At 43.2% G+C, this 13415-nt stretch overlaps 1 protein-coding gene across 4 annotated transcripts; it reads right to left on the reverse strand.

The window, feature by feature from the left end:
* Positions 1 to 76: 76 nt before the first annotated feature.
* Positions 77 to 13415, reverse strand: DTWD1 (DTW motif tRNA-uridine aminocarboxypropyltransferase 1). 4 transcript variants are annotated; one of them, XM_090028253.1, is made up of 5 exons: positions 13278 to 13415; positions 11785 to 12089; positions 11488 to 11631; positions 10130 to 10397; positions 77 to 1085 (listed from the first exon to the last, which is right to left on the reverse strand). In XM_090028253.1, exons 2-5 carry the CDS (start codon positions 12058 to 12060, stop codon positions 856 to 858), a joined length of 918 nt encoding a protein of 305 aa, XP_089884379.1. In that variant the 5' UTR covers positions 12061 to 12089; positions 13278 to 13415; the 3' UTR covers positions 77 to 855. The 4 variants fall into 4 exon arrangements, with proteins under 4 accessions (XP_089884379.1, XP_089884381.1, XP_089884378.1 ...); XM_090028255.1 differs by lacking the exon at positions 13278 to 13415 and adding an exon at positions 13132 to 13271; XM_090028252.1 differs by lacking the exon at positions 13278 to 13415 and adding an exon at positions 12882 to 13093.

Consider the following 13415-nt stretch of genomic DNA (forward strand, 5'->3'; position numbering starts at 1 on the left):
TTATTGTACTTTTGCACTCAGACCCCACTGGATACTGCGTATAAAACCTGTCAAATTAATAGCTGAGGGTCTGTCATAAAGAATGAAGTTAGTTTTATTTTTTAAAAAGATGTAGGTAATTTTATTTCTATTTGAAATGGGTGGCAAAAATCTTTACAGTGTAAGCTCTTAACGGTCCTAGAGGACATACTATATAATAACAATGTTCAGGCAAGACATGATTTTCATCTGTTACTTAAACCATACCACAACTCTAAACTTAAAAAGATTACCATCTCAATTGCTTTTCCATTCAGTCAATTAACTTGGCTCTATTTGTTTTTGATTAAAATGTTGTCCCAATCATTTCAATAAGTAGTGACATCACCAGTATAAAGTCAGCCTTGCTGGTTAGAGTACATTACTGCACAATGAAAACAGATGAACTCTGAGATTCAAAGAGATTCCCTGCTGGCATGCAAACTCCTCTTTACAGTTCCAAGAGGATACTATTAACAGAGAGAAGGCTCAGTCCTCTGGTCTTTGCCTCACTTCTACTGCATGTTGCCCAAGGCAAAGACCGAAAAGCAGGCCCAGGGTCTCTAATCTGGCAACATTTAGTGATGTATATAATCCTAACAGAACTGGTCACATCAGTGAAGTTACCACTCCATCAGCCTAGAAGGGATCAGGTCCTAAACCTGCACTGTATACAGCACTCCAGCCAGCTCCTAAATACCATGCACCATGTTTTGTTATTCAGTTCCAAACCTCAACTGGGGGGGGGCAGGGGGGGGGAAAAAAAAATCTCACACCATCTTATTCATGAAGAAAAATCAAACATGGTATTATTTACAGCTGGCTCAATGTTACGGCTTACTCTTTCCCTGTAGACGACTTGGCGTTTTTTATCAGGGTATACATAAATGAAAAGAAAAAAAGCAGATTGTCATATTGTCCTTTGTATTTCTTTTTCAAAACCTCCTGATGATAGTCCACAAGAAAATAATAAATTGCTTCAATTGTGGAAAGGTACGTATCTGGCTTTCCTTTCTGGTGACGCCAAAAGCAAGTTTTCCTTGTTTTTAACTCAATTTGTAGCAGCCCTAAAAAGAAAAAGAATGCACACATTAGATATAGTGCGGGCCAAACTGCAGAGCACCAGGCTGGCACTTAGAGGCCCTAAGTTCAGTTGTATTTCCAGCTCCATCACTGGCCTGATGAGCAATATTGAGTAGGTTGCTTCACCTCTTGTAGTTCAATTTCCTCATCTGTAGGAGTGGAGGGAATGATACTTGCCTTCTTTTTAAAGACTAATGAAGAGTACTTGAAGTGGTAAATATTAATTATGTACTTAGCAATTCCACACCTGATATTTTATGCATGTCTTCATTTCTTGATGATCCTATCAAAAGTGTAAGTCTGTAGGTGTGGGGCCTGCTCAGACCTACCCACATTTAAAACAGTATATGCACGCTTAAGTCTCTGCAAAATGAGAGCCTCTAAACAAAGTATGATAACTCAGATAGTCAAAGCCTTCCTAGACCCTGTCTATAAGCAACATTTTTATTGACGCAAGACCAAATTTCTTTCCCCTTTACTCATGGGGATGAGTAATAGCATTGACTTCACTGGGACTACTCAGAATCTAGCATAAGCTCACTTACAAGAAAGGGGTCAAAAGATTTTCCTGTTCCTCTCTACAGAGCTCAAGACTCCTTGTGAAAGATACAGAGCATACAGCTTTAATTTGTCGTTCCATGTTTTACGTATATCAGTAAAGGCACTTAAGCTTAATAAAATTGCTTTAAAAAAAACAAAAAAAAAAAAACAAAAAAAAAACAAAAAACAAAAACAAACACCTTGATATGTATCCTGACAGCAACTCAGAGATGATCAATGGCACCATTCAGACAGTACAATCAGAGTAAGCAGTTGAAGAATCAGAAAATTGACTGTGTACATCTCCTTTAAAAATGTTAACATTAAGATGCAAAATCCGTTTCCTGAAATGGTTTAACATCCATAATTGCAACATTGTCCAAGAACTGCTTGGAAGTTACAGACGGATACGTCTGGGCTCTCTCCAACATGGCCCCATTTCAGGAGCCCAGACTGGCCTGTAGCCCAGCATTTGCAATTCTGTACTTTTTATATATCTGCAAACTACATTTAACTCTTTCTGCCATTCATGTGGTAATGTATGTATTTCACTGCAAGTAACAAAACACATGGCATATTAATATAATTATATTGTTATATAATTTGCATATTACTAATTTTCTCCTGTGCTTAAAAAAAAAAGGTACGCATAAAACAAGAGGAGTTACTTTTCAGCACTGAATCGTGACATTTAATATACGAGTTTCAAAACTAAAAAACAGAAACCAAAACGATACTAGCTTGTTCCTGTTAATATCCTTACCCCAAGGCCAATTTCCTATAATTAGAGCCGTGTAAATAGAAATCTTCCACAAATTTCAGTAGTATCTTTTGTTTACTTTAACAGAGGATTCCTGTAGCCAGAGAAAACTGTGGTGAAATCTTGGCCCTCTTGGCCTGTAAGTCAATGACCAAACACTTGCTGAATTCAAAAGGAGCATGGTTTTACCTTAAAAGCAGTGACCTAAATGTAAGGGAAGATTCTTCCAGAGTTCCCATTGCTTAAGATTTGTGGGCAGAGGAAAGGGTTGTCAAATGTTCAATGACATCGAAGTGAGCAAGCTCACACATAGAAGTAAAATTAGTTCATTTCCAATGCACAGAATTTAAGAGAATTTCAGAACGAAAGACTTAAAATAATTTAAATGTGAACTTAATAAAGCGTATTTCTATCGTGGTTAGAAATAGATCCTGCATTTGTCCCAAAACTAGTCCCTCAGAAATATGTGGGATAAATATATGCTATTGCTTTTTTTCCTGGGACTTGGCTGTGTGCATCTTTAAGATTATTGTGCTTTCCCTCCCAGACAAGCTGGCCAAACTCTGTAGTCCTCTCTGGCAAAGGAACAGCAATACAGCTTGGAAGGGGAACATTTTAAAATGAGGGTACCAGACATGTTTTGAGCCAAGTCAAAGCCTGGGAGAATCAGACCCATGTTAAAGGGGGTGTCTATTTATAGCCCACCTCTGTACTGTATATATAAAAATAACAGCAGTTATTACAAAATGTGATTGTTTTTATTAAAGTAATATTGGCTACCCAGGAAATCAACATTTTTACATTTCTCCCCATTTTTAATATCTGCATATTTTGAGCTTATAAAGCTTGTGCAAGGCTGAGATTTATGCAAGATGGAAATCCACACATTTAGAGGACTCTTGAGGAGAAAATAACTAGTTTGGCTGTTATAAAAGCCATTCTCTTTCACACATGCGCATACACACACACTTTATTTATCTGGTCAACAATAAGTCTGCTTGGAAAATACAAATCCCTTTAGAGATTCCCTCCCTCGCCATCTTCCCCCACCTCATGTGCTGCATCACATTACCACAAGATGATGCAATGCTACTGCACTATGATATCAATATTTGCAAGCTCCCATTTTAATGACTGTAACGGGGCCTTCTCAGGGCCGATTTCCCTTTGGCCCGCCCACCTGTTTTTGGGCCAACCGCCCACCTTCTTCCTGCCATGCCTTGTTGTTATCTAATTAATGATCTTAATTAGGCAGGAGGCTGCCCATTTTCTTGCCCCGATGCTAGGGGGCACTGTCTTTGGCTCTGATCCTCCCCTACACTGCAGACCAAGCCTCGCAGATGGCATCCAGATGACACAGTTCTCCCAGCCTATAGCCGGACCAAGCTTAGCCTCATTGTCGGGCCTCAGACACACTCACAATCATACCGCCCTCCTCTCACGAGGGCCTCTCACATTCCACCCCTCCCTCACAGGGTCTCTTTCAGATACTGACAACTCATGCTGCCTTGCCCCTTCTTGGAGCAGGCCCCTTAGGCCATAGGCTTAGCTAGTTTGTGCCTTGCAGGCAGACGTACCATCTTTTGGGCCTCTCCTGCAACCCCCTCACTGAGCTAGTGGCCAGCCAAGTACCCGACCTAAGCTTGCTCTGGCCCCTGCCGGGGGCAACTCTATACAAATAAACATACTGCGCTCTCAGCCCTCTGGTTTCTCCCCACCTTCACTGGGGCTCCTCATTTCTGCCCCCTCAGTAGGGCTCCACACCACCCCCTCTACCTGGAGCTACTCATCTCTGTCCCCCTCACTGGGGCTCCACACTGCCCCCTCCAGTTGGGGCCACGGGGCTTCCATCCCCAGTGGGCTCAGGTGGCTGTAGCCGTGTCTGGCCCCAACCACCTTTCCACAGGGTCTTGCACCCCACAGGGCTCAGGTGGCCGTAGCCGTGCCTGGCCCCAAGTACCTCTGGTGTTATGTGACCCACCACAAGATGAGGGTTAGGGTTAAGGTGCCCTTACCCACCTTTCACTGGGGTGATAACTGGCCTGGCATTTCCACTAAGAGCCCCACCAGGCCACCCACTCCTGGCAGGGTGCAGTTTTAGGTCATGCCCAGGACCAGGAGTCTCCTAGCAATCCCCTACAGCCCCTACCCTTATCTCCAGGATGATACATGAAGCCTTGCACCCAGGCGATGTTGCTGCCTGGCCCGCCAGCAACGAACTGCTCTGTTTATACGGCTGGCCAGACATCTAAAATGGCCACTACAATCAAGCACCTGCTGGCTGCTTGGCTCTGATCTTAAAGTGGCAGGCTGCCAGATACCTTCCCGCTTAAAATAGTACCTTGGGGAGGTTTCCCCTGCTGCTCCTCTAAAGCAGGCTCCCCTAAGAGCCTGTGACAGCCCTCAAGTGGTGAGCACCCCCAAAGGAGCTCCGCCACACACCTCCCCCCTTAGAACAACATTTGGGGGGCTTTGCTTGGCTGCCCTCCCTGCTGGTTGTGTCCCAGCCTACTGTAGCCCCTGCCACGTGGCAAGCACCCCAAAAAGTGCTCTGCCACAATTACCTTTAACCACTGAACTTTTATTCAATTGTTAAAGCCTGAAGGGAGATTTACACTATGCACATGCTGAATTAGGGTCCTTAGGTCCCCTATTCATCCTTTGTAAGATATTAAAGGTGTAGATGACTGATCTTTTTTTAATTTTGCAGTCATCGTAGTTTATCTCATTTGTAGCAATGGCAGGAGTCCTCCTTACTTCAACTTGTAGATCTATATGGATTTTGGGGAACTAGGGACGTTAGAGATAAATGCAAGTCCCTTGCCTCCGTGCTGCTGCAGTTCTCCTGCCAAATGCTGTTCCCTGAAATCACCGTTGATATCCAAATCATGGAGGACAAAGCAACATATGCTACTGTAGAGGAAGGCAGCAGGAATTTATAAAGCTTTACCCTGCACCAGGGTGGTTCTTTTGTATGAGAGGGGTCAGGAAATCTTTTGGTCACTTGCTTCTTCACCAAACAACATGCTATACTCCTTGAACAGGAGAATCTGTATGGCCAAAGACATTTGTCTTAGTACAAAGGTAAAAATACCAAAAAGCCAAAATAATCTGTTTGTTTAACCACCATGCTAAATGTTGCCATTATGCTGCATTTTTTTTTATGCAAAAGTAATCATTAATACCCTCTGTAAAGGTTTACTTCTTGAACCCACTGCTCATTTGATTTCTTATGCAGTAATCCACCCTAGGCATTACCAGCTTTCAAATATTTCCTGCCTGTAATAAAACTAATTTGGTTTTGCTTTCTAAAGATGTATTACACCACTTCTCTAATAAGATTTAGGCTTACTTAATTCTGTCCAAGTTCTCTAGTCTATCTGTTTCCAAAGCTAATGGATGGTCTCATTTTGCCTTCAATTGTAGTGCAATTAGTTCAACTTATCCAATATATAAATGCAGGCTTACACAACACAGACCATACTTAACATTTTCTTGGCTCACTACTACATTTCTATCCAGTATTTCTTTTAGCTTTATCTTTTGAACACATACTGTAGTAACTTGCTCTTTGGAATTGCAGGCACTCCTTTTTGACCTGCATATAGCAGTAATTGTTGAAATAGAACAACTGAGTTACAGGGTGTCAGGAAACAGAAAAGTAACTATGTTTGTCTAGTTTGTGCATGCAATGTTTTTTCCAGGCAGAGGCAGAATCCATGAATTTGTTTGCGAAAGAAAAAAAAGATAACTAACCTTTAAAAAAATAAAAAAGCAAACAAACTCCCCCCTCCCCCCCCAACAAACTCATTTTGAAAATGAGTGTCAGTACCTCCTCCACTTCCATATGGGATACATACATGGAAGGGGCACAAGAAGTTTCACAACATGCTCTTCATGTGTAGCGAGTGCAATTTAAGATACAATTTACTTTCTTGGGGACTCATCCCAGATTGTGGAAGGTTCCCACCCTGACACTAAGGGCTATCATGAGCCTCATGAAGTGCAATGCATTTGTAATACACATCGTAGTGCACACATATAAAGTAAAATACATGATATTGCAAGTGTAGTTCCTTTCCTGGGGAGAGGATGAAGTACATGCAATGAATACATCAGGCTTATCTTTTAATATACAACTGAAAGCTATTCAAACTTATAGGTACTGAGAATGGTACAAGAACCTGAACAGAAACATCCCATGGAATAGGACACTGGGGGTTATATAAACAGGGGAAGAGGCCACTGGCTCAGCACTCACATAGCTAAAATAAGTACAATCATACAAGGGTTCTAAAGTTGTAGTTGCTACTATTTTGGCCTACGTGCTTCATTTGGTACTGAGCATGAGGTAAGGCACAGTTTTACATGGTGAGTAGGATGGATATCTTCCACTCAGCCCTTAGCAAGACATCTATCTTAATTCCAAGTTCTTTGGTTGTATGTCTGTTTCCTGTGGTTCATTCTTTATGAACAGGGCTTTTAAATACCTTAGAAAGATATCATGAATTATATCATTCAGTAGTGATACATCACCACTATAATCTTTATTTTAAGATCTTAAAATATTTGATAGACAGGTTGTACATGAAGCTACCAAAAAGGCAGCATACGCCCAGTGGAAGGGGGGTGCTATCTCCAAAGAGGAGTATAACTCCTCTGCTCGGGCCTGTAGGGGGGCTGTCAGAAAAGCTAAGGCAGACATAGAGCTAGGACTAGTGTCCAAGATCAAGGATAATAAAAAGTCCTTTTTCAAATATATAGGGAGGATGAAGAAGGCACCGGGTAACGTGGGGCCCCTGCAAAGTACGCTGGGCAATCTGGTGGTTGTGCCAGAGGAGAAAGCGGAACTCTTCAACCAATTCTTCACCTCTGTTTTCTTGTGCAAAGACTGGGACTTCCCCGCTGTGACGCCAGACGGACTCGAGAGGAACTCCTCCAGACCTCAGGTTGGGGAGGACAAGGTTAGAGAGCTTCTGGAGGGGCTGAACGTGTTCAGGTCAGTGGGTCCAGATGCTCTCCACCCCAGGGTGTTGAGGGAGCTAGCTGGGGTTATTGCAGGACCCTTGGCACGGCTTTACGAGCGCTCATGGTGCTCGGGCCAGGTGCCAGATGACTGGAAGATAGCCAACGTGGTCCCCATCTTCAAAAAAGGGAAGAGAGGACCCGGGCAACTATAGGCCCATCAGTCTTGCCTCTATCCTTGGGAAACTCTTTGAGAAGATCCTCAAGGAGCACATCTGTGATGGGCCGGCTTCAGGGATGATACTCAAGGGCAAGCAGCACGGTTTCATTAGGGGCAGGTCCTGTCAGACCAACCTGATTGCCTTTTATGATCAGGTCACAAAGGCAATGGATGCAGGTGTCACCGTGGATGTAGTCTTTCTGGACTTCAGCAAGGCCTTTGACACCGTCTCCCACCCCATCCTCATTAAAAAACTAGGCGACTGTGGCATTGATGCCTACACAGTCAGATGGATTGCAGATTGGCTGAAGGGTCATACTCAGAGGGTGGTGGTGGATGGGTCATATTTGACCTGGGAGGAAGTGGGCAGCGGAGTCCCCCAGGGCTCAGTCCTTGGGCCTGCACTGTTCAATTCTTCATCAGCAATTTGGACGATGGGGTGAAATGCAACCTGTTTAAATTCGCTGATGATACCAAAATTTGGGGTGAGGTGAGCACGCTAGTAGGGAAGGAAAGATTGCAGCAAGATCTGGAGAGGTTACAGGAGTGGGCTGACATAAACAGGATGCGTTTCAATACTGGCAAGTGCAAGGTGCTGCACTTAAGCAGTAGAAACGAGCAGCACGCTTATAGAATGGGAAACTCCCTTCTTGAGAGCACGGAGGCAGAAAGGGATCTTGGAGTCATTATTGACTCCAAGATGAACATGGGCCGACAATGCGAGGTCACGGCTGGCACGGCTAACCGCACCTTGTCATGCATCCACAGGTGCATCTCAAGTAGAGCCAGAGAGGTGATCCTCCCCCTCTATGCAATGCTGGTCAGGCCACAGCTGGAGTACTGTGTCCAGTTGTGTGCCCCACTTCAGGAGGGATGTGGACAACATTGAAAGGGTCCAGAGGAGGGCCACCCGCATGATCTGGGGACAACAGGGAAGACCCTACAATGAGAGACTGCGGGACCTGAACCTGTTCAGCCTTCACAAGAGAAGGCTGAGGGGGGGACCTGGTGACTGTCTATAAACTCACTAGGGGGGGACCAGAAGTGTATAGGGGAGATGCTGTTTCCCCTAGCGCCCCCTGGCGTGACAAGGAACAATGGACACAAGTTATTAGAGAGTAGGTTTAGATTAGACATCTGCAAGAACTACTTCACAGTTAAGGCGGCTAGGAGCTGGAACCAACTTCCTAGGGAAGTGGTGCTGGCTCCTACCCTGGGGATCTTTAAGAAGAGGCTTGATGACTACCTGGCTGGACTCACTTGATTCCAGTCTTTTCTCCCACCCAGGCGGGGGGGTCGGATTTGTAGGGTCGGAAGGGACCTTGTAGATCTTCTTCTGTGATTCTAGACTTTTGGTAACAATATTGAATTGGCTAATAAATTGTAGCTGGCTGAGTAGCAAGTCAGAATTCTTCATTCATGCAGGAATGCCTTTGAAAACTATTCTTTAACAAGCAGTAAGACAGATATAGCGTGCCTTCCACACCAAAGGCTGTCCTGATAAAATTATTTTCAGAAGTGCTATAGATTTCAGTGGGAGTGGAACCGACCCCTGAAAAAGCTAACTTTTGAACTCTGTAGTGCTCTGCAGAAGGCATAAATACAGTCTTCTAATGACCACAGCAAATGTAAACTCTGCCTGACTACAAGCACATTGTATTAGTTTATAATAAAAGCAAACATTCATTAAGTTGTCTGTTTATGGCATTATAAATCCTTTCAGAAAGAGCCATGCTCTTCGTAGTGGAATGTGATAAAATATTAGTAGCCAAAATGGAAAGAAAAAAAAAATGCAGTTTGTTAAGAATTCTATACCCCAGGCTAAGCACGTTATGGAAACTTGGGGTAAATGAGAAGAAATGAGGCCCTGGAGGAATGCTAGGAAAGTCCAACTTGGCTCTCACTAGAAACCTAAGGTCCTTTAGCTTCTCCCCAGGAACAGCAGCATCACACATGTTCTTGTGAAACTGAAACAGTTATTGGGAGACAGAGCAAAGCTACAAAGAAACAAGGAGGCCCAATTTTATGGTTCACCGCTCTATCATCAATGCCTATTTTGCATGGGAAGACAAGGTGCGTATTGGAAAGGGGACTTTCTGAAATATTCCCTACTAAGTGAGTATATTTTGGCGGTGAGGGGGAGAAAAGGGGGAAGGGAAGAGTGAGCAAAGAAGCTGCAAATGACCTTTCTTGAGATCCCTCCAGCTTCCTCCATAGATAAAAGATAATGAATTTTTCTGTGTAGCTGCATGAGTTAGCACCTCCTGTTCTGGAGTTCTGGAACAGCTTCTCAAAACAAAGAGCATGTTTTCCAAAAAAAACCCCTAAAACTAGTTTTAGCTTTGTGAAGTGGATTATTTAGCATCATCATCTACAATAGCAGAGTACTGGGCCGGATGACTGGAAAAGACTTCCTAAGTCTCAAGACAATTCACTTAAAACATAACATATTTTTAGACTTACCTGTTTTTCTACCAATCAGGGCTTATGCATTAAATGAATATGCATTTCAGTCACTTTTATCTTTCAACTATTAATTTTACCTTGAAGTCGCTCATCAGTAATTATTTTGTTAGTCTGATTCCAAGTACTGTCAATAAAGATTATTTTCTTCAGTCCAGTGTCTTCAGTTTTGTTTGCCTTGCATTCATTTATGTTTTGTTGTTCTGATTCTATTCGTGCTTGCTTGAGAAATGGTTCTGCTGTAGAATCATCATCTTCGGCACAAACATTTTTCTTAGTATTTCTTTGCAGATGGAGATCAAGATCTTTAAGTGAAATTGAGTTGGGACCAGGAAAGATAAGCACTATCTAAAATAACGAAAAACACAAGGATCCGAATATCATATTGAAGGAAATTTAAAGCGTTTAGTAAAATGTTTAGAATAATTTCACTAAATTGAAAAAGTAAAACCTTTTCTTTTTCTTACATCAATCCAAAGAATTGAAATTAATCTAAATCAGTAAGAGTGAAAAGGAACATCTCTTTAAATAACATCTTTGTTACATTTATAAAATTTCTGTACCTGTTAAAATATATCCAGTACTTAATCAAGTATTTTCTGTGGAAGAAGTTATTTTTTCAGATTTTTTTTTTTATCTAATGCAGGGTTACTTGGGAAGATGTCCAAATTCCATTTTTTATTATGGACTTATGGGCCACGGTATAAACTCAGGAATATTTGTTGTCCTCAGTTAATTCATGACATTTAAGACTATACTAGATCACTTATACTGACCAGCAGGACTACAGCTATTCCTGCACTTTTTTTAAAATCTCACTTCTGCACCGTCCTTTCTAACTTCCATCTTTTGTGGCTACCTCTGTTCTTTCCTTGACCTATTCCTTTCATCATGTGGCCACCACTGAAATAGTACGTGGCAACAATGAAAGTGCTAATTCTGAATCCTAATTTTAAACACTTAAGTGACATCTCCTAGCTGTGTTTTTGGCATTTGCACTAAACTTTTTCAGGCTCTGTGCTAAGGAACAAAACACTGCCCCGGTGCTTGGCTAGTGCTAGAAGATTTTTAAAAGAACAGAAACTTACATTTTTCAGAACCTGAATATGCTAAGCAAGCCACATAACTACATCAAGAGAGTGAATCAGGCCAGTGGCTTAGATGACTGATACTTTTGGGAATGTAACCAAATCAGCGCGATTAGGCTGTGCACGTGGGTGGTGCCTGCTTCAGGTTCTGCCAGAGCCCATACGTCCTCTTTACCTTGCACGGATATGTTCTAGTGGGCATGGGTGGAGTGGAAGCGATTAAATGGAGGAACATGTGCAGTGTGATTAGATCTGATCCTCCCTAAGAAGGATGCAGGTGGAGGTTGGAGGACAGGCACCTGAGAACTTCTCCAGCAAAAAGCCTTGTTATATGCATAGAATTTCCTTACTTCATGTCTTTTTTCTTCATATTCAGGAATGCAAGGGTATGTGTAAATCATAACATCTTCAGGGGCCAGGAGCTTAGCATGTACAGCAGTGCTTTTGCCATCAGTTTCATTTGGGTGTTTAATAATGTCAATCTTCAGAGGCAGCTACAATAGGAAATAAACACACAAATTAAGCCTAGATAAACATGTCACATAGTGCTTACATTAAAACCAGGAAAAATTCCTTAAAGTTTGTAAGACAGAGCAAATTTTGTCCCTTCCCTGCATATCTAACAAATATATACAGAAAATACTAACCTTCAAAACTGGAATTTGTTTGGTGGGGACAGTTTCAACTGGAACATAACATGAATAACAATAGAACATCCTGGAACTTCCACATTTTGGACACTTTGATCTCCCACTCTTTTGGGCCTTTTCAAGAACTTCATGGGATGCTATTTGTAAGTTCTGAAGTGGGTTATCTTGCAAGGATGAAGTAGTCTGTGATTCTGGGTTTTTCAGACATTCAATTTTTTTTTTAAATCCCCGATGGCTTTCTTGATTTAATAGTGTTGGCAAATTTAATGACATCTTTGGTTCAAACGAATGATATGCTGTACCTATGGAAAAAAATATTCTGAGATATTATCAAATTGACCAGTTTAGAAGAGTTATTCTGTGTGATCTTTTTAAACACACACTTCTGTCTCAGAGCAGAAATCTCTCATACTGGATCAGTCTAATCCAAAAGATATCATCATCATCATTTTTGACAATAGTACCCAGAACCCAAAAATAAATCTTTGGCTACTATACTCGCATAGATTACAAGATAGTCTTGAACTCAAAACAGCTTGAGATCTACTCCCATGACTACAAATATGCATAATTTTACCCAGACAAGTCGTCTCACTCAATTTAGTCAAGTGCCTAAAGTCAAAAACATGTATTTGTAAGACTGAAGTCTAAATTTGTGTTAGGTTCATGTAGAAGTCCCATGGATCGCCAGTTGGATTACTCAGGTGAGTCAAGTTAAGGATGTAAATAAGTGCTTGCAGGGCTGAGGGTTTAAATAAAATAAAGAACTTAACTATACAGAAATAGGCCCTGCTGTCTGCTGTGCATAGACATGCGCCAAGATGTGCAGGCTCCAGAAGGGTGCACAGCCCATGCAACAAGTTATCGGGGCTGAGCCCAGAAAATAGGTGAAAGATTTCTGACCAGGGTTCCTTATGCTGACCACCTAAGTGTTGTGTGTGGGTATGGGGAACTAAACATGGATCAGGATCATTAGCTCGAGTCTCCAAGTCAGAAAGTTCTCATCTCAGCTTCTGTGATTTTCAAGTTACAATTGCTGAAAACATCCCTGAAGGCTACCTCCAGCGATAGGTGACAGCAAGGCCCTCTCCTACCCATGGAGCAGTAGGCTGCAGAAAGGGCTCAAAGCCAACCGGAGAAACCCGGCACTGCCAGTTCCACCTTGTGCCTCCTTGCACGGCATCACCCCCTCCGCGTTTAGTGTCTCAGGGCCTGAGGCCTGCCTGCAACAAGGTTCAGGGGTCACAAAGAGACAAAAACCCGTGGGTACTCAGCCCCCAGCCAAGAAGACTCCCCTTTCCGACAAGGAGAGAGAAAACAGTGCAGTAAAATCGAGGCCCGTACAGGAAACGCTGGGCCACTACAGTCGTTCCCCAGCGCACCCCCGTGCCCCAGCTCTCAGCCGCGGCCTGGCCAGCGCGGAGGCTCCTCAAGCGCCGGGTCGCCGGGAACCTGCCAGCGGCCGCGCTGGGCCCGCGTCCTGCACTGACCTCCTCACGGCTCCTCCGGGAGCCGGAACTAAAGCGTCCGGCCCGGCCCCGCTACCGGAAGGATCTGGCGGAGCAGCTCGGCGGCGGCGCGGGAGCCTGGCAACGGCGGGCAGGTGGCAGCGGCGGGGCGGGGCGTCC

The sequence above is a fragment of the Crocodylus siamensis genome, chromosome 15, assembly GCF_052110815.1.
Source record: "Crocodylus siamensis isolate JL-2025a chromosome 15, ASM5211081v1, whole genome shotgun sequence".
In the NCBI taxonomy this organism is placed as follows: Eukaryota; Metazoa; Chordata; order Crocodylia; family Crocodylidae; genus Crocodylus; species Crocodylus siamensis.